Source organism: Phyllobates terribilis, unplaced genomic scaffold (genome assembly GCF_046119375.1).
Source record: "Phyllobates terribilis strain yellow unplaced genomic scaffold, ASM4611937v1 Scaffold_4__5_contigs__length_816908805, whole genome shotgun sequence".
NCBI classification, from domain to species: Eukaryota; Metazoa; Chordata; class Amphibia; order Anura; family Dendrobatidae; genus Phyllobates; species Phyllobates terribilis.
In genome coordinates, this window is record NW_027362764.1 from 47,858,200 (window position 1) to 47,884,284 (window position 26,085).

Genomic DNA, 26,085 nt, shown 5'->3' on the forward strand with positions numbered 1-26,085 from the left:
TCACTCAGAGCTTTGTTTTATCTTTTACAGAGCTCCAAATTCCCTGGATAGACTCATATATAGAAATAACATTTTATCCACCTGCAGTCTCCACCAGGGGGAGCTAAGGAGCTTACTGCATACTGTGTTATTATTGAGTGTACTCTATAATCAGTATGGAGTGAGCTCCCCCTAGTGGTGGATCATGGTAGATAGAGTGCTATGTTTTATATCTATGTCTATGCAGAGTATTTGGAGCAATGTATCAGAAAACAAAGTTTTTGCCTATATAACAATATTTTAAAAATTATTAAGCACACAATTTTGGACCTATATAAAAAAAACAAAAAAAACAAGCATTAAAATGGCCTTAAGGGTCCCAATCACGTCAGCATACATCATTATTTTTCTATTAAAGTTATACTTTTACAGCTGCCCTCATCGAATAATTTCATAGGGCTACACTGCCCAAATGGGTAATTGATCGAAATTCCCAGAAGTGACTCCTGTTTATATTTATATTTGATCCTACAAATGTTCACGTCATATATGAAATCACATTGTATGTTTTTTTACTTCAGTTTTTTTCTGCTATACTTCTGCTGTAGAACTTGCCTTAACATACGTGGCATTTCATGTGTTTGCATGATATTATTAATACAACCGTCTGATAGTACTGAATTCTGTTATTCGTAGATTTATATTCGGTTTTATATTTTTTCTGTTCCTAAAAGAAGTTTGTTAAGAAGTCGAAGAACAATGTAAAGAATATAACTACTATAATACTGCCCCCTATGTATAAGAATATAACTACTATAATACTGCCCCCTATGTATAAGAATATAACTACTATAATACTGCCCCCTATGTACAAGAATATAACTACTATAATACTGCTCCTATATACAGGAATATAATTACTATAATACTGCCCCCGATGTACAAAAATATAACTACTATAATACTGCCCCCTATGTACAAGAATATAACTACTATAATACTGCCCCCTATGTACAAGAATATAACTACTGTAATACTGCCTCCTATGTACAAAAATATAACTACTATAATACTGCCCTTTATGTACAAGAATATACCTACTATAATACTGCCCCCTATGTACAAGAATATAACTACTGTAATACTGCCTCCTATGTACAAAAATATAACTACTATAATACTGCCCTTTATGTACAAGAATATACCTACTCTAATACTGCCCCTATGTCCAAAAATATAACTACTATAATACTGCCCCTATGTACAAGAATATAACTACTATAATAGTGCTCCTATGTACAAAAATATAACTACTGTAATACTACCCCCTGTATACAAGAATATAACTACTATAATACTGCCCCTATGTACAAGAATATAATTACTATAATACTGCTCCTTTGTACAAGAATATAACTACTATAATACTGCCCCTAGGTACAAGAATATAACTACTATAATACTGCTCCAATGTACATGAATATAACTACTATAATACTGCCCCTATGTACAAGAATATGACTACTATAATACTGCTCCTATGTACAAGAATATAACTACTATAATACTGCTCCTATGTATAAGAATATAGCTACTATAATACTGCCACTATGTACAAGAATATAACTACTATAATACTGCCCCTGTGTACAAGAATATAACTACTATAATACTGCTCCTATGTACAAGAATATAACTACTATAATACTGCCCTTATGTACAAGAATATAACTACTATAATACTGCTCCTATGTACAAGAATATTACTACTATAATACTGCTCCTATGTACAAGAATATAACTACTATAATACTGCCCCTATGTACAAGAATATAACTACTGTAATACTGCCGCTATGTACAAGAATATAACTACTATAATACTGCCCCTATGTACAAGAATATAACTACTATAATACTGCCCCTATGTACAAGAATATAACTACTATAATACTGCCCCCTATGTACAAGAATATAACTACTATAATACTGCTCATATGTATAAGAATATAGCTACTATAATACTGCCCCTATGTACAAGAATATAACTACTATAATACTGCTCCTATGTACAAGGATATAACTACTATAATACTGCTCCTATGTACCAGAATATAACTACTATAATACTGTCCCCTATGTAGAAGAATATAACTACTATAAAACTGCTCATATGTACAAGAATATAACTACTATAGTACTGCCTTCTATGTGCAAGAATATAACTACAATAATACTGCCCCCTATATACAAGAATATAACTACTATAATACTGCTCCTATGTACAAGAATATAACTACTATAATACTACTCCTATGTACAAGAATATAACTACTATAATATTGCCCCCTATGTACAAGAATATAACTACTATAATACTGCTCCTATATACAAGAATATAAATACTATAATACTACTCCTATGTACAAGAATATAACTACTATAATACTGCCCCCTATGTACAAGAATATAACTACTATAATACTGCTCCCTATGTAAAAGAATATAACTACTATAATACTGCCCCCTATCTACAAGAATATAACTACTATAATACTACCCCCTATGTACAACAATATAACTACTATAATACTGCTCCTATGTACAAGAATATAACTACTATAATACTGCTCCTATGTACAAGAATATAACTACTATAATACTGCTCCCTATGTAAAAGAATATAACTACTATAATACTGCCCCCTATGTACAAGAATATAACTACTATAATACTACCCCTATGTACAAGAATATAACTACTATAATACTGCTCCTATGTACAAGAATATAACTACTATAATACTGCCCCTATGTACAAGAATATAACTACTATAATACTGCTCCTATGTACAAGAATATAACTACTATAATACTGCCCCTATGTACAAGAATATAACTACTATAATACTGCTCCTATGTACAAGAATATAACTACTATAATACTGCCCCTATGTACAAGAATATAACTACTATAATACTGCTCCTTTGTACAAGAATATAACTACTATAATACTGCTCCTATGTACAAGAATATAACTACTATAATACTGCTCCTATGTACAAGAATAAAACTACTATAATACTGCTCCTATGTACAAGAATATAACTACTATAATACTGCCCCCTATGTACAAGAATATAACTACTATAATACTGCTCCTATGTACAAGAATATAACTACTATAATACTGCCCCTATGTAAAAGAATATAACTACTATAATACTGCTCCTATGTACAAGAATATAACTACTATAATACTGCTCCTATGTACAAGAATATAACTACTATAATACTGCTCCCTATGTATAAGAATATAACTACTATAATACTGCCCCCTATGTACCAGAATATAACTACTATAATACTGCTCCTATGTACAAGAATATAACTACTATAATACTGCCCCCTATATACAAGAATATAACTACTATAATACTGCTCCCTATGTACAAGAATATAACTACTATAATACTGCACCCTATATACAAGAATATAACTACTATAATACTGCTCCCTATGTACAAGAATATAACTACTATAATACTGCCCCCTATATACAAGAATATAACTACTATAATACTGCTCCCTATATACAAGAATATAACTACTATAATACTGCCCCCTATGTACAAGAATATAACTACTATAATACTGCCCCCTATGTACAAGAATATAACTACTATAATACTGCTCCCTATATACAAGAATATAACTACTATAATACTGCTCCTATATAGAAGAATATAACTACTATAATACTGCCCCTATGTACAAGAATATAACTACTATAATACTGCCCCCTATCTAGAAGAATATAACTACTATAATACTGCTCCTATGTATAAGAATATAACTACTATAATACTGTCTCCTATGTACAAGAATATAACTACTATAATACTGCCCCCTATGTAGAAGAATATAACTACTATAATACTGCCCCTTTATGTTCAAGAATTTAACTACTTTAATACTGCCTGGTATGGGTTTGAATGCCTTTGCTCCTTGCATGAAGCACTGTCAGTTATTATTTTCTCCTATATGGTGCATGGCATTACTGCATGTCTCTGCCTTTCTTCCATCACATGACCAGCACTTGCATCCTGCCGTCTCGATCTGTTGATTAATTTGTATTATAGTATTTGTATTTTGTTTTATTTTTACATTCATCTACTTTTTGGACATGTACAGGACCCTCCAATGGGACACTGACCCTTCTGTATTGCAGCTCCATTCAGAGTCTGAACTCGGGTACGTTTCATCTTTTACTGTAGAGATTCAAAAAATAATGTGATAATAATATGTCCGATGGGGGGGGGGGGGATGGACAAAGTAATGCCATAGATTGTTTAAAGTGAAGTTCCAACTTTGATTGCACCCAGTATCTTTGTAATGTATCTCCACTGCCTTTGATGTTTTTACTTAATTTTGTGTCATTTGTGCATTGTATATACAAAATTGTAGTCTGGAGACAATCAATAAGCTGCTGTTGACTGATCTATTTTTTTTTTTATAAACCATAGCTTTATTACAACTGTAATCTGATCCTTCAGTGAGCTGATAGTCCATCTTATTTTGACTAGCGTGGATGCTAGCTGTTTTCCAAAGTGATAGATGAGCTTAGGAGGAGGAGGGTGGGGGAGAAGTGGCTCATAAGTGAAGACAGAAGTAGATTTCTCTGCTAAGAGATAAAACAAAAAGCTCTTCAAAAGGAGTTCCTAAATTTTGCACAAAATTAAAAAACGCTCTGTATTTTATCTTTAACCTTTATTGCGTGCTTTTATTATTATTATTATTATTATTTTTTTTTATTATTGTAGTATTGTGTATTTTTAGCTCAAAATGTTGAACATTTTTCTAACGTAGCTAAATTTTCACAAAAATTCCAGGCGAACATAAAATCACTCCAAGGGGTTAATCGCATTACATTTGTGCAAAAACGTTGCAATTTTTTTTCTTTTAATAAGTTGCAATTGAAGAATTAGAAGAAAACATTTATTAGAACTTGTAATTTAATGACTTAAATTCCTGCTTGCTCTGGGCTCAGGAGTCAGATGGGAGGTCTAAGGCTGTCAATCATTCATTAAGACCTCCCACTGGACTCCTATATCCAGAGCGAGCAGGAATTGAAGTCAATACAGTAGAGATTATCCTGAATATTTCCCCATATAATTATATATCAATCTTCTCAGCTCCTCCTGTTCTATAACATGCTGCTTACCGGTAGAGCAAATTTTCATCCTGAAAGAATTTAGTTAGGAATTTTTTGGGCAAGTCTTACCAACTGGTTCATTGGCACAAAGTGCAAAATTCCCTAGTAAAGAACTGAGAGTTACTCAATGGAGTTTTACACCCAGATGACTACTGGACACTTACCCCGAATAAATGAAAGAGGCTCCAGGGTGATATCTTACAACGTCTCTGCTACTTCTGACCAACATTCAATATTATCCCAGGAAACTTTAGTAAAAGGTGGTGGATTTATCATCTCATAGACTGCAATGCAATATCTCACCAACCCCATTGCCATCCCATGCCTAGTTACATTAAATATAATAACTGCATACAACTATTATATTGTTTTCTTCTTCACAGACGAAGAATGATAAAACTCGGAGTTTCTAAGGTCACACAGGTGGATTTCTTGCCTCGTGAAGTTGTGTCCTACTCAAAGGAGACACAGACACCGGTGAACACTCTCCAAGCTGAAGGTGACTTCACTGACTATCATCTTTTTTGTATGAAGTCTGATCACATATTTCTCTTAAAATGCTAATTTATTGTACAGGAAGGTACAAGTATGTGATCTCAATTCACAACATACTGATATGACACTGTAAGGACAGAGAGTAGAGACACTGGAAGCATAAACAGTAGAGACACTGGCAGGATAGACTGTAAGGACACTGGAAGGATAGACAGTATGGACACTGGGGAATAGACAGTAAGGCCACTGGAAGGATAGACAGTAAGGACACTGGAAGAATAGACAGTATGGACACTGGGGAATAGACAGTAAGGCCACTGGAAGGATAGACAGTAAGGACACTGGCAGGATAGACTGTAAGGACACTGGCAGGATAGACAGTAAGGACACTGGAAGGATAGACAGTAAGGACACTGGGGAATAGACAGTAATGACACTGGAAGGATAGACAGTAAGGACACTGTAAGGATGGAGAGTAGAGACACTGGAAGGATTGACTGTAAGGACACTGGGAGGATAGGCAGTAAGGACACTGGAAGGATAGGCAGTAAGGACACTGGAAGGATAGGCAGTAAGGACACTGGAAGGATAGACAGTAAGGACACTGGAAGGATATACAGTAAGGACACTGGGAGGATAGACAGTAAGGACACTGGGAGGATAGACAGTAAGGACACTGGAAGGATAGACAGTAAGGACACTGGGGAATAGACAGTAAGGACACTGGGAGGATAGACAGCAAGGACACTGGAAGGATAGACTGTAAGGATACTGGAAGGATAGACAGTAAGGACACTGGGAGGATAGACTGTAAGGATACTGGAAGGATAGACAGTAAGGACACTGGGAGGATAGACAGTAAGGACACTGGAAGGATAGACAGTAAGGACACTGGAAGGATAGACAGTAAGGACACTGGAAGGATAGACTGTAAGGACACTGTGAGGATAGACAGTAAGGACACTGGGGAATAGACAGTAAGGACACTGGGAGGATAGACAGTAAGGACACTGGAAGGATAGACTGTAAGGACACTGTGAGGATAGACAGTAAGGACACTGGAAGGATAGACAGTAAGGACACTGGAAGGATAGACAGTAGAGACACTGGCAGGATAGACAGTAAGGATACTGGGAGGATAGACAGTAAGGACACTGGAAGGATAGACAGTAGGGTTATTGGAGAATGCAAAGTATATACGTCAGAGTTATATGCAATAGAAACACTGAGTGGATAGATAGTACAGCCACTGGTAAGATAGTCAGTAAAAACAATAGTAGAGACACTGAGACAATTGACAGTAGACACACTGGGAGGATAGACAGTAAGGACACTGGGAGGATAGACAGTAAGGACACTGGGAGGATAGACAGTAAGGATACTGGGAGGATAGACAGTAAGGATACTGGGAGGATAGACAGTAAGGATACTGGGAGGATAGACAGTAAGGATACTGGGAGGATAGACAGTAAGGACACTGGAAGGATAGACAGTAAGGACACTGGAAGGATAGACAGTAAGGACACTGGAAGGATAGACAGTAAGGACACTGGAAGGATAGACAGTAAGGACACTGGGAGGATAGACAGTAAGGATACTGGAAGGATAGGCAGTAAGGACACTGGAAGGATAGACAGTAAGGACACTGGGAGGATAGACAGTAAGGACACTGGAAGGATAGACAGTAAGGACACTGGCAGGATAGACTGTAAGGACACTGGCAGGATAGACAGTAAGGACACTGGAAGGATAGACAGTAAGGACACTGGGGAATAGACAGTAATGACACTGGAAGGATAGACAGTAAGGACACTGTAAGGATGGAGAGTAGAGACACTGGAAGGATTGACTGTAAGGACACTGGGAGGATAGGCAGTAAGGACACTGGAAGGATAGGCAGTAAGGACACTGGAAGGATAGGCAGTAAGGACACTGGAAGGATAGACAGTAAGGACACTGGAAGGATATACAGTAAGGACACTGGGAGGATAGACAGTAAGGACACTGGGAGGATAGACAGTAAGGACACTGGAAGGATAGACAGTAAGGACACTGGGGAATAGACAGTAAGGACACTGGGAGGATAGACAGCAAGGACACTGGAAGGATAGACTGTAAGGATACTGGAAGGATAGACAGTAAGGACACTGGGAGGATAGACTGTAAGGATACTGGAAGGATAGACAGTAAGGACACTGGGAAGATAGACAGTAAGGACACTGGAAGGATAGACAGTAAGGACACTGGAAGGATAGACAGTAAGGACACTGGAAGGATAGACAGTAAGGACACTGGAAGGATAGACTGTAAGGACACTGTGAGGATAGACAGTAAGGACACTGGGGAATAGACAGTAAGGACACTGGGAGGATAGACAGTAAGGACACTGGAAGGATAGACTGTAAGGACACTGTGAGGATAGACAGTAAGGACACTGGAAGGATAGACAGTAAGGACACTGGAAGGATAGACAGTAGAGACACTGGCAGGATAGACAGTAAGGATACTGGGAGGATAGACAGTAAGGACACTGGAAGGATAGACAGTAAGGATACTGGAAGGATAGGCAGTAAGGACACTGGAAGGATAGACAGTAAGGACACTGGGAGGATAGACAGTAAGGACACTGGAAGGATAGACAGTAAGGACACTGGCAGGATAGACTGTAAGGACACTGGCAGGATAGACAGTAAGGACACTGGAAGGATAGACAGTAAGGACACTGGGGAATAGACAGTAATGACACTGGAAGGATAGACAGTAAGGACACTGTAAGGATGGAGAGTAGAGACACTGGAAGGATTGACTGTAAGGACACTGGGAGGATAGGCAGTAAGGACACTGGAAGGATAGGCAGTAAGGACACTGGAAGGATAGGCAGTAAGGACACTGGAAGGATAGACAGTAAGGACACTGGAAGGATATACAGTAAGGACACTGGGAGGATAGACAGTAAGGACACTGGGAGGATAGACAGTAAGGACACTGGAAGGATAGACAGTAAGGACACTGGGGAATAGACAGTAAGGACACTGGGAGGATAGACAGCAAGGACACTGGAAGGATAGACTGTAAGGATACTGGAAGGATAGACAGTAAGGACACTGGGAGGATAGACTGTAAGGATACTGGAAGGATAGACAGTAAGGACACTGGGAAGATAGACAGTAAGGACACTGGAAGGATAGACAGTAAGGACACTGGAAGGATAGACAGTAAGGACACTGGAAGGATAGACTGTAAGGACACTGTGAGGATAGACAGTAAGGACACTGGGGAATAGACAGTAAGGACACTGGGAGGATAGACAGTAAGGACACTGGAAGGATAGACTGTAAGGACACTGTGAGGATAGACAGTAAGGACACTGGAAGGATAGACAGTAAGGACACTGGAAGGATAGACAGTAGAGACACTGGCAGGATAGACAGTAAGGATACTGGGAGGATAGACAGTAAGGACACTGGAAGGATAGACAGTAGGGTTATTGGAGAATGCAAAGTATAAACGTCAGAGTTATATGCAATAGAAACACTGAGTGGATAGATAGTACAGCCACTGGTAAGATAGTCAGTAAAAACAATAGTAGAGACACTGAGACAATTGACAGTAGACACACTGGGAGGATAGACAGTAAGGACACTGGGAGGATAGACAGTAAGGACACTGGGAGGATAGACAGTAAGGATACTGGGAGGATAGACAGTAAGGATACTGGGAGGATAGACAGTAAGGATACTGGGAGGATAGACAGTAAGGATACTGGGAGGATAGACAGTAAGGACACTGGAAGGATAGACAGTAAGGACACTGGAAGGATAGACAGTAAGGACACTGGAAGGATAGACAGTAAGGACACTGGAAGGATAGACAGTAAGGACACTGGGAGGATAGACAGTAAGGATACTGGAAGGATAGGCAGTAAGGACACTGGAAGGATAGACAGTAAGGACACTGGGAGGATAGACAGTAAGGACACTGGAAGGATAGACAGTAAGGACACTGGAAGGATAGGCAGTAAGGACACTGGAAGGATAGACAGTATGGACACTGGAAGGATAGACAGTAAGCACACTGGAAGAATAGGCAGTTAGGACACTGGGGAATAGACAGTAAGGACACTGGAAGGATAGACAGTAAGGACACTGGGGAATAGACAGTAAGGACACTGGAAGGATAGACAGTAAGGACACTGGAATGATAGACTGTAAGGACACTGGGAGGATAGACCGTAGAGACACTGGGAGGATAGACAGTAAGGACACTGAAATAATAGACAGTAAGGATACTGGGAGGATAGACAGTAAGGACACTGGGGAGGATAGATAGTAAAGACACTGGGAGGATAGACAGTAGAGACACTAGGAGGGTAGAAGGTAGAGACACTGGTCGATAGACAGTAAGGACACTGGGAGGATAGACAGTAGGACACTGAAAGGATAAACAGTAAGGATACTGGGAGGATAGACAGTAAGGACACTGGCAGGATAGACAGTAGAGACACTGGCAGGATAGACAGTAGGACACTGGAAGGATAGACAATAAGGACACTGAAAGGGTAGACAGTAGTGACACTGGCAGGATAAGCAGTAGAGACACTGGAAGGATAGACAGTAGAGACACTGGAAGGATAGACAGTAAGGACACTGGAAAGATAGACAGTTAGGACATTGGAAGGATAGATAGTAAGGACACTGGGAGGATAGACAGTACGGACACTGGGAGGATAGACAGTACGACACTGGAAGGATAGACAGTAAGGACAATGGAAGGATAGACAGTAAGGACACTGGCAGGATAGACAGTAGAGAAACTGGCAGGATAGACAGTAGAGACACTGGCAGGATAGACAGTAGAGACACTGTGAGGACATACAGTAGAGACACTGTGAGGGCATACTGTAGAGACCCTAAAAGGATAGACAGTAAGGACACTAGAAGGATAGATAGTAAAGACACTGGAAGGATAGACAGTAGAGACACTAGGAGGGTAGAAGGTAGAGACACTGGGGGATAGACAGTAAGGACACTGGAAGGATAGACAGTAAGGACACTGTGAGGATAGACAGTAGGACACTGGGAGGATAGACAGTAAGGACACTGGAAGGATAGACAATAAGGACACTGGAAGGATAGACAGTAAGGACACTGGGAGGATAGACAGTAGGACACTGGGAGGATAGACAGTAGGACACTGGGAGGATAGACAGTAAGGACACTGGGAGGATAGGCAGTAAGGACACTGGGAGGATAGACAGTAGTGACACTGGAAGGATAGACAGTAGTGACACTGGGAGGATAGACAGTAGAGACACTGGAAGGATAGACAGTAAGGACACTGGAAAGATAGACAGTAAGGACACTGGGAGGATAGATAGTAAGGACACTGGGAGGATAGATAGTAAAGACACTGGGAGGATAGACAGTAGAGACACTAGGAGGGTAGAAGGTAGAGACACTGTGGGACAGACAGTAAGGACACTGGGAGGATAGACAGTAGGACACTGAAAGGATAGACAGTAAGGACACTGGAAGGATAGACAGTAAGGACAATGAAAGGATAGACAGTAAGGATACTGGGAGGATAGACAGTAAGGACACTGGCAGGATAGACAGTAGAGACACTGGCAGGATATACAGTAGAGACACTGTGAGGACATACAGTAGAGACACTATGAGGGCATACTGTAGAGTAAAAGGATAGACAGTAAGGACACTGGAAGGATAGATAGTAAAGACACTGGGAGGATAGACAGAGACACTAGGAGGGTAGAAGGTAGAGACACTGGGGGATAAGCAGTAAGGACACTGGAAAGATAGACAGTAAGGACACTGGGAGGATAGACAGTAAGGACACTGGGAGGATAGACAGTAGGACACTGGGAGGATAGACAGTAAGGACACTGGAAGGATAGACAGTAAGGACACTGGAAGGATAGACAGTAAGGACACTGGGAGGATAGACAGTAGGACACTGGGAGGATAGACAGTAGGACACTGGGAGGATAGACAGTAAGGACATTGGGAGGATAGGCAGTAAGGACACTGGGAGGATAGACAGTAGTGACACTGGAAGGATAGACAGTAGTGACACTGGAAGGATAGACAGTAGTGACACTGGGAGGATAGACAGTAGAGACACTGGAAGGATAGACAGTAAGGACACTGGAAATATAGACAGTAAGGACACTGGGAGGATAGATAGTAAGGACACTGGGAGGATAGATAGTAAAGACACTGGGAGGATAGACAGTAGAGACACTAGGAGGGTAGAAGGTAGAGACACTGGGGGACAGACAGTAAGGACACTGGGAGGATAGACAGTAGGACACTGAAAGGATAGACAGTAAGGACACTGGAAGGATAGACAGTAAGGACAATGAAAGGATAGACAGTAAGGATACTGGGAGGATAGACAGTAAGGACACTGGCAGGATAGACACTAGAGACACTGGCAGGATATACAGTAGAGACACTGTGAGGACATACAGTAGAGACACTATGAGGGCATACTGTAGAGTAAAAGGATAGACAGTAAGGACACTGGAAGGATAGATAGTAAAGACACTGGGAGGATAGACAGTAGAGACACTAGGAGGGTAGAAGGTAGAGACACTGGGGGATAAGCAGTAAGGACACTGGAAAGATAGACAGTAAGGACACTGGGAGGATAGACAGTAGGACCCTGGACGCATAGACAGTAAGGACACTGGGAGGATAGACAGTAGGAAACTGAAAGGACATACAGTAGAGACACGGTGAGGGCATACTGTAGAGACACTAAAAGGATAGACAGTAAGGACACTGGAAGGATATATAGTAAAGACACTGGGAGGATAGACAGTAGAGACACTGGGAGGGTAGAAGGTAGAGACACTGGGGGATAGACAGTAAGGACACTAGAAGGTTAGACAGTAAGGACACTGGGAGGCTAGACAGTAGAGACACTGGGAGGCTAGACAGTAGAGACACTGGGAGGATAGACAGTAGAGACACTGTGAGGCTAGACAGTAGAGAGACTGTGAGGATAGAAAGCAGAGACACTGTGAGGATAGACAGGGACACTGTGACGATAGACAGTAGAGACACTGGAACGATAGACAGTAGAGACACTGGGACGATAGACAGTAAGGACACTGGGAGGATAGACAGTAGGGACACTGTGAGGATAGACAGTAGAGACACTGTGAGGATAGACAGTAGAGACACTGTGAGGATAGATAGTAGAGACACTGAGAGGATAGACAGTAAAGACACTGGCAGGATAGACACTAGAAACACTGTGAGGATAGATAGTAGACACACTGTGAGGATAGACAGTAAAGACACTGTGAGGATAGACAGTAAGGACACTGTAAGGATAGACAGTAAGGACACTGGAAGGATAGACTGTAAGGACACTGGAAGGATAGACAGTAGGACACTGGAAAGATAGACAGTAGGACACTGGAAGGATAGACAATAAGGACACTGGAAGGATATACAGTAAGGACACTGGGAGGATAGACAGTATGGACACTGGGAGGATAGACAGTAGGACACTGGAAGGATAGACAATAAGGACATTGGTAGGATAGACAGTAGAGACACTGTGAGGGCATACAGTAGAGACACTGTGAGGGCATACAGTAGAGACACTGGGAGAACATAAAGTAGAAACACTAAAAGGATAGACAGTAAAGACACTGGAAGGATAGATAGTAAAGACACTGGGAGGACAGACATCAGAGACATTGGGATGGTAGAAGGTAGAGACACTGGAGGATACACAGTAAGGACACTGGGAGGCTAGACAGTAGAGACACTGGGAGGCTAGACAGTAGAGACACTGGGAGGATAGACAGAAGATACACTGTGAAGATAGACAGCAGATATACTGGGAGGCTAGACAGTAGAGACACTGGGAGGCTATACAGTAGAGACACTGTGAGGATAGACAGTAGAGACACTGTGAGGATAGACAGTAGAGACACTGTGAGGATAGATAGTAGAGACACTGAGAGGATAGACAGTAAAGACACTGGCAGGATAGACACTAGAAACACTGTGAGGATAGATAGTAGACACACTGTGAGGATAGACAGTAAGGACACTGGGAGGATAGACAGTAAAGACACTGTGAGGATAGACAGTAAGGACACTGTAAGGATAGACAGTAAGGACACTGGAAGGATAGACTGTAAGGACACTGGAAGGATAGACAGTAGGACACTGGAAAGATAGACAGTAGGACACTGGAAGGATAGACAATAAGGACACTGGAAGGATATACAGTAAGGACACTGGGAGGATAGACAGTAAGCACACTGGGAGGATAGACAGTATGGACACTGGGAGGATAGACAGTAGGACACTGGAAGGATAGACAATAAGGACACTGGCAGGATAGACAGTAGAGACACTGTGAGGGCATACAGTAGAGACACTGTGAGGGCATACAGTAGAGACACTGGGAGAACATAAAGTAGAGACACTAAAAGGATAGACAGTAAAGACACTGGAAGGATAGATAGTAAAGACACTGGGAGGACAGACAGCAGAGACATTGGGATGGTAGAAGGTAGAGACACTGGAGGATAGACAGTAAGGACACTGGGAGGCTAGACAGTAGAGACACTGTGAGGATAGACAGTAAATACACTGTGAGAATAGACAGTAGAGACACTGGGAGGCTAGACAGTAAGGACACTGTAAGGACAGACAGTCGAGACAATGGGAGGATAGACAGTAGATACACTGGGGGGATAGGCAGTAGAGACACTGGAAGGATAGACAGTAGAGAAACTGGGAGAATAGACAGTAGGGACACTGGGAGGATGGACAGTAAAGACACTATGAGTATAGACAGTAGAGACACTGAGGATAGACAGTAGGGACACTGGGAGGATAGACAGCAGGGACACTAGGAGGATAGACAGTAGAGATACTATGAGGATAGACAGTAGGGACACTGGGAGGATAGACAGTAGGGACACTGGGAGGGTAGACAGTAGAGACACTGGGAGGATAGACAGTAGAGACACTATGAGGATAGACAGTAAAGACACTGTGAGGATAGACAGCAGGGACACTGGGAGGATAAACAGTAGGGACACTGTGAGGATAGACAGCAGGGACACTGTGAGGATAGACAGTAGGGACACTGTGAGGATAGACAGTAGAGACACTGTGAGGATAGACAGTAGGGACACTGAGATGATAGACAGTAGGGACACTGGGAGGATAGACAGTAGAGACACTATGAGGATAGACAGTAGGGACACTGGGAGGATAGACAGTAGAGACACTATGAGGATAGACAGTAGAGACACTGTGAGGATAGACAGTAGGGACACTGGGAGGATAGACAGTAGAGACACTATGAGGATAGACAGTAGGGACACTGGGAGGATAGACAGTAGAGACACTGAGAGGATAGACAGTAGAGACACTGAGGATAGACAGTAGAGACACTATGAGGATAGACAGTAGAGACACTGTGAGGATAGACAGTAGGGACACTGGGAGGATAGACAGTAAATGCACTGTGAGAATAGACAGTAGAGGAGGCTAGACAGTAGAGGAGGCTAGACAGAGGCTAGACTGGGAGGCTAGACAGTAAGGACACTGTAAGGACAGACAGTCGAGCCAATGGGAGGCTAGAGAGTAGAGACACTGTGAGGATAGATAGTAGATACACTGTGAGGATAGACAGTAGAGACACTGGGAGGCTAGACAGTAGAGAGAATGGGAGGATAGACAGTAGATACACTGGGGGGATAGGCAGTAGAGACACTGGAAGGATAGACAGTAGAGAAACTGGGAGGATAGACAGTAGGGACACTGGGAGGATGGACAGTAAGGACACTATGAGTATAGACAGTAGAGACACTGTGAGGATAGACAGTAAGGACACTGTGAGGATAGACAGTAGGGACACTGGGAGGATAGATAGTAGGGACACTGGGAGGATAGACAGCAGGGACACTGGGAGGATAGACAGTAGAGGTACTATGAGGATAGACAGTAGGGACACTGAGAAGATAGACAGTAGAGACACTGGGAGGGTAGACAGTAGAGACACTGGGAGGATAGACAGTAGAGACACTGGGAGGATAGACAGTAGGGACACTGGGAGGATAGACAGTAGAGACACTATGAGGATAGACAGTAGAGACACTGTGAGGATAGACAGCAGGGACACTGTGAGGATAGACAGTAGGGACACTGTGAGGATAGACAGCAGGGACACTGTGAGGATAGACAGGGACACTGTGAGGATAGACAGTAGAGACACTGTGAGGATAGACAGTAGGGACACTGAGTGGATAGACAGTAGGGACACTGGGAGGATAGACAGTAGAGACACTATGAGGATAGACAGTAGGGACACTGGGAGGATAGACAGTAGAGACACTATGAGGATAGACAGTAGAGACACTGTGAGGATAGACAGTAGGGACACTGGTAGGATAGACAGTAGGGACACTGTGAGGATAGACAGTAGAGACACTGTGAGGATAGACAGTAGAGACCCTGGGAAGATAGACAGTAGAGACACTATGAGGATAGACAGTAGGGACACTGGGAGGATAGACCGTAGAGACACTATGAGGATAGACAGTAGAGACACTGTGAGGATAGACAGTAGGGACACTGGGAGGATAGACAGTAGGGACACTGGGAGGATAAACAGTTGAGACACTGTGAGGATAGACAGTAGGGACACTGGGAGGATAGACAGTAGGGACACTGAGAGGATAAACAGTAGAGACACTGGGAGGATAGACAGTAGGGACACTGGGAGGATAGACAGTAGAGACACTGAGAGGATAGACAGTAGGGACACTGGGAGGATAGACTGTAGAGACACTGTGAGGATAGACAGTAGGGACTCTGTGAGGATAGACAGTAGAGACACTGGGAGGATAGACAGCAGGGACACTGGGAGGATAGACAGTAGAGGTACTATGAGGATAGACAGTAGGGACACTGGGAGGATAGACAGTAGGGACACTGGGAGGGTAGACAGTAGAGACACTGGGAGGATAGACAGTAGAGACACTATGAGGATAGACAGTAGAGACACTGTGAGGATAGACAGCAGGGACACTGTGAGGATAGACAGTAGGGACACTGTGAGGATAGACAGCAGGGACACTGTGAGGATAGACAGGGACACTGTGAGGATAGACAGTATAGACACTGAGGATAGACAGTAGGGACACTGAAAGGATAGACAGTAGGGACACTGGGAGGATAGACAGTAGAGACACTATGAGGATAGACAGTAGGGACACTGGGAGGATAGACAGTAGAGACACTATGAGGATAGACAGTAGAGACACTGTGAGGATAGACAGTAGGGGCACTGGGAGGATAGACAGTAGGGACACTGGGAGGATAAACAGTAGGGACACTGGTAGGATAGACAGTAGGGACACTGTGAGGATAGATAGTAGAGACACTGAGGATAGACAGTAGGGACACTGGGAAGATAGACAGTAGAGTCACTATGAGGATAGACAGTAGGGACACTGGGAGGATAGACAGTAGAGTCACTATGAGGATAGACAGTAGAGACACTATGAGGATAGACAGTAGAGACACTGTGAGAATAGACAGTAGGGGCACTGGGAGGATAGACAGTAGGGACACTGGGAGGATAAACAGTAGGGACACTGTGAGGATAGACAGTAGGGACACTGGGAGGATAAACAGTAGGGACACTGTGAGGATAGACAGTAGGGACACTGGGAGGATAGACAGTATGGACACTGAGAGGATAGACAGTAGAGACACTGAGAGGATAGACAGTAGAGACACTGCGAGGATAGACAGTAGGGACACTGGTAGGATAGACTTTAGAGACACTGTGAGGATAGACAGTAGAGACACTGTGAGGATAGACAGTAGGGACACTGGGAGGATAGACAGTAGAGACACTGTGAGGATAGACAGTAGAGACACTGTGAGGATAGACAGTAGGGACACTGGGAGGATAGACAGTAGAGACACTGTGAGGATAGACAGTAGGGACACTGGGAGGATAGACAGTAGAGACACTATGAGGATAGACAGTAGAGACACTGAGGATAGACAGTAGAGACACTGCGAGGATAGACAGTAGGGACACTGTGAGGATAGACAGTAGAGACACTATGAGGATAGACAGTAGGGACACTGTGAGGATAGACAGTAGAGACACTATGAGGATAGACAGTAGGGACACTGTGAGTATAGACAGTAGGGACACTATGAGGATAGACAGTAGAGACACTGTGAGGATAGACAGTAGGGACACTATGAGGATAGACAGTAGAGACACTATGAGGATAGACAGTAGAGACACTATGAGGATAGACAGTAGAGACACTGGGAGGATAGACAGTAGAGACACTATGAGGATAGACAGTAGAGACACTGTGAGGATAGACAGTAGAGACACTATGAGGATAGACAGTAGAGACACTGAGGATAGACAGTAGAGACACTATGAGGATAGACAGTAGAGACACTGGGAAGATAGACAGTAGAGACACTATGAGGATAGACAGTAGAGACACTGTGAGGATAGACAGTAGAGACACTATGAGGATAGACAGTAGAGACACTATGAGGATAGACAGTAGAGACACTGAGGATAGACAGTAGAGACACTGTGAGGATAGACAGTAGAGACACTGTGAGGATAGACAGTAGAGACACTATGAGGATAGACAGTAGAGACACTATGAGGATAGACAGTAGAGGCACTATGAGGATAGACAGTAGGGACACTATGAGGATAGACAGTAGAGACACTGTGAGGATAGACAGTAGAGACACTGTGAGGATAGACAGTAGAGACACTATGAGGATAGACAGTAGAGACACTATGAGGATAGACAGTAGAGGCACTATGAGGATAGACAGTAGGGACACTGTGAGGATAGACAGTAGAGACACTATGAGGATAGACAGTAGAGACACTATGAGGATAGACAGTAGAGGCACTATGAGGATAGACAGTAGAGACACTATGAGGATAGACAGTAGAGGCACTATGAGGATAGACAGTAGAGACACTATGAGGATAGACAGTAGAGACACTATGAGGATAGACAGTAGAGACACTATGAGGATAGACAGTAGAGACACTATGAGGATAGACAGTAGAGACACTATGAGGATAGGCCATAACTGCACTGGTGGAATAGATATTAAAGAGACAGGACAAGTAAAGACACTGAATAGATAAACCTTTTAGAGACTAGAAGGATAAGTAGCTTAGTGTAAGTGTTGTTAACACTTGGTTTGCCTCATGTATTGGGGCAGATTTGCCATTGAACTCCACTAGAATTTTGACATAAATGTCTGCAGCACATTTATTGTTTTTGTCCCTTTTTGAACTTTGCTGGACAAGAGAGCGTGACTTTCTCCTGAATATACAGTATGTGATTTTTGTAACATTTATTTTCCGGCATGAACCGCTGTGATGACTTTAACGTATCCAGACTGATTCTCAGCTAGGACAGCGTTAGTAAATGTGCTGCACTGAGGGTAATTGTTCTTTTTGTGGCGCCCCCTTCTGGTAATTATATGACAATAATAACTGATGTCTTTTATTTGAGAACCTAGTTTTAATATCCATACACTGAGCCTTGTTATACGGATGTTTTGGCACTGATTATTTCCCCGGGGGCTCGGGGGGGGTGTTTCTTCCCTCTTTGTGGTGATTGTCGTTCGTTTTATAGTGTCGTGCACGCAGTTTCTACTTGCAGCTGTTGATTATTACATGTCGCAGGTTCTGATCTCCACTCGTGATGTCAGGTTGAAGTGATAATTGAATTAGAGGGAATGTAGTAATGGAAACACTGACCTTGACTTTAATTTCCTTACCTTACTGCATTTCTGACACATTTCTGTATTGTAATTCTGATTGTTACCTGTAGATGGCAGCAGACTTCTTAACAACACCATAGTGTATGCTGAGGCAATGCACAATGTAAAGTTTAAAGGGATCCTATCCCCATGTTCACATATAGAAGTAGTGGTATGGCTGTACAAGCGCTTGTTCCCCAATTAATATTAAACTTTTTTTTGTAGAAATCCGATGTGCCGATCATGAAAAATCTATCATAAAAGTCATATACAAATTGTGTGGGTGTGTCAAAGCAGCTCTAAGCTGTCTAAGTGCATTGACACACCCCCAGCGCACTTCTGTGCTCATTTGCATATGGCTACTACTTTCGATTTTTCATGACTGGCATATCTGATCTGTAAAGAAAAGGTATCATTTTTATTTGTAGACAAGTGGCTGTACAGTCAACCTAATACAATGTACTTCCACATGCAAAAAAGCTGTATTATAGTGGTTATATTCTTGTACATAGGGGCAGTATTATAGTAGTTATATTCTTGTACATAGACGGCAGTATTATAGTATTTATATTCTTGTACATAGGGGCAGTATTATAGTAGTTATATTCTTGTACATAGACGGCAGTATTATAGTAGTTATATTCCTGAACATAGGAGCAGTATTATAGTAGTTATATTCTTGTACATAGGAGCAGTATTATAGTGGTTATATTCTTGTACATAGGAGCAGTATTATAGTAGTTATATTCTTGTACATAGACGGCAGTATTATAGTAGTTATATTCTTGTACATAGGAGCAGTATTATAGTGGTTATATTCTTGTACATAGGAGCAGTATTATAGTAGTTATATTCCTGTACATAGGGGGCAGTATTATAGTAGTTATATTCTTATACATAGGGGCAGTATTATAGTAGTTATATTCTTGTACATAGGAGCAGTATTATCGTAGTTATATTCTTGTACATAGACGGCAGTATTATAGTAGTTATATTCCTGAACATAGGAGCAGCATTATAGTAGTTATATTCTTGTACATAGGAGCAGTATTATAGTGGTTATATTCTTGCACATAGGAGCAGTATTATAGTAGTTATATTCTTGTACATAGACGGCAGTATTATAGTAGTTATATTCCTGTACATAGGGGGCAGTATTATAGTAGTTATATTCTTATACATAGGGGCAGTATTATAGTAGTTATATTCTTGTACATAGGAGCAGTATTATCGTAGTTATATTCTTGTACATAGACGGCAGTATTATAGTAGTTATATTCCTGTACATAGGGGGCAGTATTATAGTAGTTATATTCTTGTACATAGGGGCAGTATTATAGTAGTTATATTCTTGTACATAGGAGCAGTATTATAGTAGTTATATTCTTGTACATAGAGGGCAGTATTATAGCAGTTATATTCTTGTACATAGGAGCAGTATTATAGTAGTTATATTCTTGTACATGGGAGCAGTATTATAGTAGTTATATTCTTGTACATAGGAGCAGTATTATAGTAGTTATATTCTTGTACATAGGGGGTAGTATTATAGTAGTTATATTCTTGTACATAGAGGCAGTATTATAGTAGTTATATTCTCGTACATAGGGGGCAGTATTATAGTAGATATATTCTTGTACATAGGGGGCAGTATTATAGTAGTTATATTCTTGTACATAGGAGCAGTATTATAGTAGTTATATTCTTGTACATAGGGGGCAGTATTATAGCAGTTATATTCTTGTACATAGGGGCAGTATTATAGTAGTTATATTCTTGTACATAGGAGCAGTATTATAGTAGTTATATTCTTGTACATAGGGGCAGTATTATAGTAGTTATATTCTTGTACATAGGGGGGCAGTATTATAATAGTTATATTCTTGTACGTAGGAGCAGTATTATAGTAGTTATATTCTTATACACAGGGGGGCAGTATTATAGTAGTTATATTCTTGTACTTAGGGGCAGTACTATAGTAGTTATATTCTTGTACATAGGAGCAGTATTATAGGAGTTATATTCTTGTACATAGGGGGCAGTATTATACAGTTATATGAAAAAGTTTGGGCACCCCTATTAATCTTAAGCTTAATGTTTTATAAAAATTGGTGTTTTTGCAACAGCTATTTCAGTTTGATATATGTAATAACTGTTGGACACAGTAATGTTTCTGCCTTGAAATGAGGTTTATTGTACTAACAGAAAATGTGCAATCTGCATTCAAACAAAATTTGACAGGTGCATAAGTATGGGCACCCTTATCATTTTCTTGTTTTAAATAATCCTACCTACTTTTTACTGACTTACTAAAGCACTTTTTTTGGTTTTGTAACCTCATTGAGCTTTGAACTTCATAGCCAGGTGTATGCTATCATGAGAAAAGCTACTTAAAGTGGCCACTTGCAAGTTGTTCTCCTGTTTGAATCTCCTCTGAAGAGTGGCATCATGGGCTCCTCAAAACAACTGTCAAATGATCTGAAAACAAAGATTATTCAACATAGTTGTTCAGGGGAAGGATACAAAAAGCTGTCTCAGAGATTTAACCTGTCAGTTTCTACTGTGAGGAACATAGTAAGGAAATGGAAGAACACAGGGACAGTTCTTGTTAAGGTCGGAAGTGGCAGGCCAAGAAAAACATCAGAAAGGCAGAGAAGAAGAATGGTGAGATCAGTCAAGGACAATCCTCAGACCACCTCCAGAGAGCTGCAGCATCATCTTGCTGCAGATGGTGTCACTGTGCATCGGTCAACTATACAACGCACTTTGCACAAGGAGAAGCTGTATGGGAGAGTGATGCGAAAGAAGCCGTTTCTGCAAGCACGCCACAAACAGAGTCAGCTGAGGTATGCAAAAGCACATTTGGAGAAGCCAATTTCTTTTTGGAAGAAGGTCCTGTGGACTGATGAAACCAAGATTGAGTTGTTTGGTCATACAAAAAGGCGTTATGCATGGCAGAAAAAAAAAACACAGCATTCCAAGAAAAACACTTGCTACCCACAGTAAAATTTGGTGGAGGTTCCATCATGCTTTGGGGCTGTGTGGCCAATGCCGGCACCGGGAATCTTGTTAAAGTTGAGGGACGCATGGATTCCACTCAGTATCAGCAGATTCTTGACAATAATGTTCAAGAATCAGTGACAAAGTTGAAGTTACACAGGGTATGGATCTTTCAGCAAGACAATGATCCAAAACACCGCTCCAAATCTACTCAGGCATTCATGCAGAGGAACAATTACAATTTTCTGGAATGGCCATCCCAGTCCCCAGACCTGAATATCATTGAACATCTGTGGGATCATTTGAAGAGGGCTGTCCATGCTCGGCGACCATCAAACTTAACTGAACTGGAATTGTTTTATAAAGAGGAATGGTCAAAAATACCTTCATCCAGGATCCAGGTAATCATTAAAAGCTACAGGAAGTGACTAGAGGCTGTTATTTTTGCAAAAGGAGGATCTACTAAATATTAATGTCACTTTTCTGGTGAGGTGCCCATACTTATGCACCTGTCAAATTTTGTTTGAATGCAGATTGCACATTTTCTGTTAGTACAATAAACCTCATTTCAAGGCAGAAACATTACTGTGTCCAACAGTTATTACACATATTAAGCTGAAATAGCTGTTGCAAAAACACCAATTTTTATAAAACATTAAGCTTAAGATTAATAGGGGTGCCCAAACTTTTTCATATAACTGTAGTAGTTATATTCTTGTACATAGGGGGCAATATTATAGTAGTTATATTCTTGTACATAGGGGCAGTATTATAGTAGTTATATTCTTGTACATAGGGGCAGTATTATAGTAGTTATATTCTTGTACATGGGGGCAGTATTATAGTAGTTATATTCTTGTATATAGGGGGCAGTATTATAGTGGTTATATTCTTGTACATAGGGGCAGTATTATAATAGTTATATTCTTGAACATAGGGAGCAGTATTATAGTAGTTATATTCTTGTACATAGGGGCAGTATTATAGTAGTTATATTCTTGTACATAGGATCAGTATTATAGTGGTTATATCCTTGTACATAGGAGCAGTATTATAGTAGTTATATTCTTGAACATAGGGAGCAGTATTATAGTGGTTATATCCTTGTACATAGGAGCAGTATTATAGTAGTTATATTCTTGTACATAGGGGGCAGTATTATAGTAGTTATATTCTTGTACATAGGGGGCAGTATTATAGTAGTTATATTCTTGTACATAGAGGCAGTATTATAGTAGTTATATTCTTGTACATAGGGGGCAGTATTATAGTAGTTATATTCCTGTACATAGGGACAGTATTATAGTAGTTATATTCTTGTACATAGGGGGCAGTATTATAGTAGTTATATTTTTGTACATAGCGGCAGTATTATAGTGGTTATATTCTTGTACATAGGTGCAGTATTATAGTAGTTATATCCTTGTACATAGGGGTAGTATTATAGTAGTTATATTCTTGTACATAGGAGCAGTATTATAGTAGTTATATCCTTGTACATAGGGGCAGTATTATAGTAGTTATATTCTTGTACATAGGAGCAGTATTATAGTAGTTATATTCTTGTACATAGGAGCAGTATTATAGTAGTTATATTCTTGTACATAGGGGGCAGTATTATAGTAGTTATATCCTTGTACATAGGGGCAGTATTATAGTAGTTATATTCTTGTACATAGGGGCAGTATTATAGTAGTTATATTCTTGTACATGGAAGCAGTATTATAGCAGTTATATTCCTGTGCATAGGGGCAGTATTATAGTGGTTATATTCTTGTACATAGGAGCAGTATTATAGTGGTTATAATCTTGTACATAGTGGCAGTATTATAGTGGTTATATCCTTGTACATAGGGGGCAGTATTATAGTAGTTATATTCTTGTACATAGGGGGCAGTATTACAGTAGTTATATTCTTGTACATAGGAGCAGTATTATAGTAGTTATATTCTTGTACATAGGGGGGCAGTATTATAGTAGTTATATTCTTGTACATAAGAGCAGTATTATAGTGGTTATATCCTTGTACATAGGGGGCAGTATTATAGTAGTTATATTCCTGTACATAGGAGCAGTATTATAGTAGTTATATTCCTGTACATAGGAGCAGTATTATAGTAGTGATATTGTTGTACATAGGGAGCAGTATTATAGTAGTTATATTGTTGTACATAGGGGCAGTATTATAGTAGTTATATTTTTATACATGGGGGCAGTATTATAGTAGTTATATTCTTGTACATAGGAGCAGTATTATAGTACTTATATTCTTGTATATAGGGGGCAGTATTATAGTAGTTATATTCTTGTACATAGGAGCAGTATTATAGTAGATATATTCTTGTACATAGGAGCAGTATTAAAGTGGTTATATCCTTGTACATAGGAGCAGTAATATAGTAGTTATATTCTTGTACATAGGGGCAGTATTATAGTAGTTATATTCTTGTACATAGGAGCAGAATTATAGTAGTTATATTCTTGTACGTAGGGGCAGTATTATAGTAGTTATATTCTTGTACATAGGAGCAGTATTATAGTAGTTATATCCTTGTACATAGGGGCAGTATTATAGTAGTTATATTCTTGTACATAGGGGCAGTATTATAGTAGTTATATCCTTGTACATAGGGGCAGTATTATAGTAGTTATATTCTTGTACATAGGAGCAGTATTATAGTAGTTATATCCTTGTACATAGGGGCAGTATTATAGTAGTTATATTCTTGTACATAGGAGCAGTATTATAGTAGTTATATTCTTGTACATAGGGGGGCAGTATTATAGTAGTTATATTCTTGTACATAGGAGCAGTATTATAGTGGTTATATCCTTGTACATAGGGGGCAGTATTATAGTAGTCATATTCTTGTACATAGGGGCAGTATTATTGTAGTTATATTCTTGTACATAGGAGCAGTATTATAGTAGTTATATTCTTGTACATAGGAGCAGTATTATAGCAGTTATATCCTTGTACACAGGGGGCAGTATTATGGTAGTTATATTCTTATACATGGGGGCAGTATTATAGTAGTTATATTCTTGTACATAGGAGCAGTATTATAGTAGTTATATTCTTGTATATAGGGGGCAGCATTATAGTAGTTATATTCTTGTACATAGGAGCAGTATTATAGTAGATATATTCTTGTACATAGGAGCAGTATTAAAGTGGTTATATCCTTGTACATAGGAGCAGTAATATAGTAGTTATATTCTTGTACATAGGGGCAGTATTATAGTAGTTATATTCTTGTGCATAGGGGCAGTATTATAGTAGTTATATTCTTATACATAGGAGGCAGTATTATAGTAGTTATATTCTTGTACATAGGGGCAGTATTATAGTAGTTATATTCTTGTACATAGGAACAGTATTATAGTAGTTATATTCTTGTACATAGGGGCAGTATTATAGTAGTTATATTCCTGTACATAGGGGCAGTATTATAGTGGTTATATTCCTGTACATAGGGACAGTATTATAGTGGTTATATTCTTGTACATAGGGGCAGTATTATAGTAGTTATATTCTTGTACATAGGGGCAATAT

General features: G+C 40.3%; 1 protein-coding gene across 7 annotated transcripts in view; it reads left to right on the top strand.

Annotated features, from left to right (window-relative positions):
• The window catches only part of DYNC1I1 (dynein cytoplasmic 1 intermediate chain 1), a 602,472-nt gene that overhangs the window by 100,241 nt on the left and 476,146 nt on the right, over window positions 1-26,085 (top strand). For 5 of the 7 annotated variants that reach the window (XM_073677309.1, XM_073677311.1, XM_073677312.1 and 2 more), the window contains 2 exons: window positions 4,173-4,232; window positions 5,577-5,692. In XM_073677309.1, coding sequence (XP_073533410.1) covers window positions 4,173-4,232; window positions 5,577-5,692 — 176 coding nt within the window. The remainder of the gene's footprint in view (window positions 1-4,172; window positions 4,233-5,576; window positions 5,693-26,085) is intronic. The other 2 variants (XM_073677314.1, XM_073677315.1) reach the window with 1 other exon arrangement.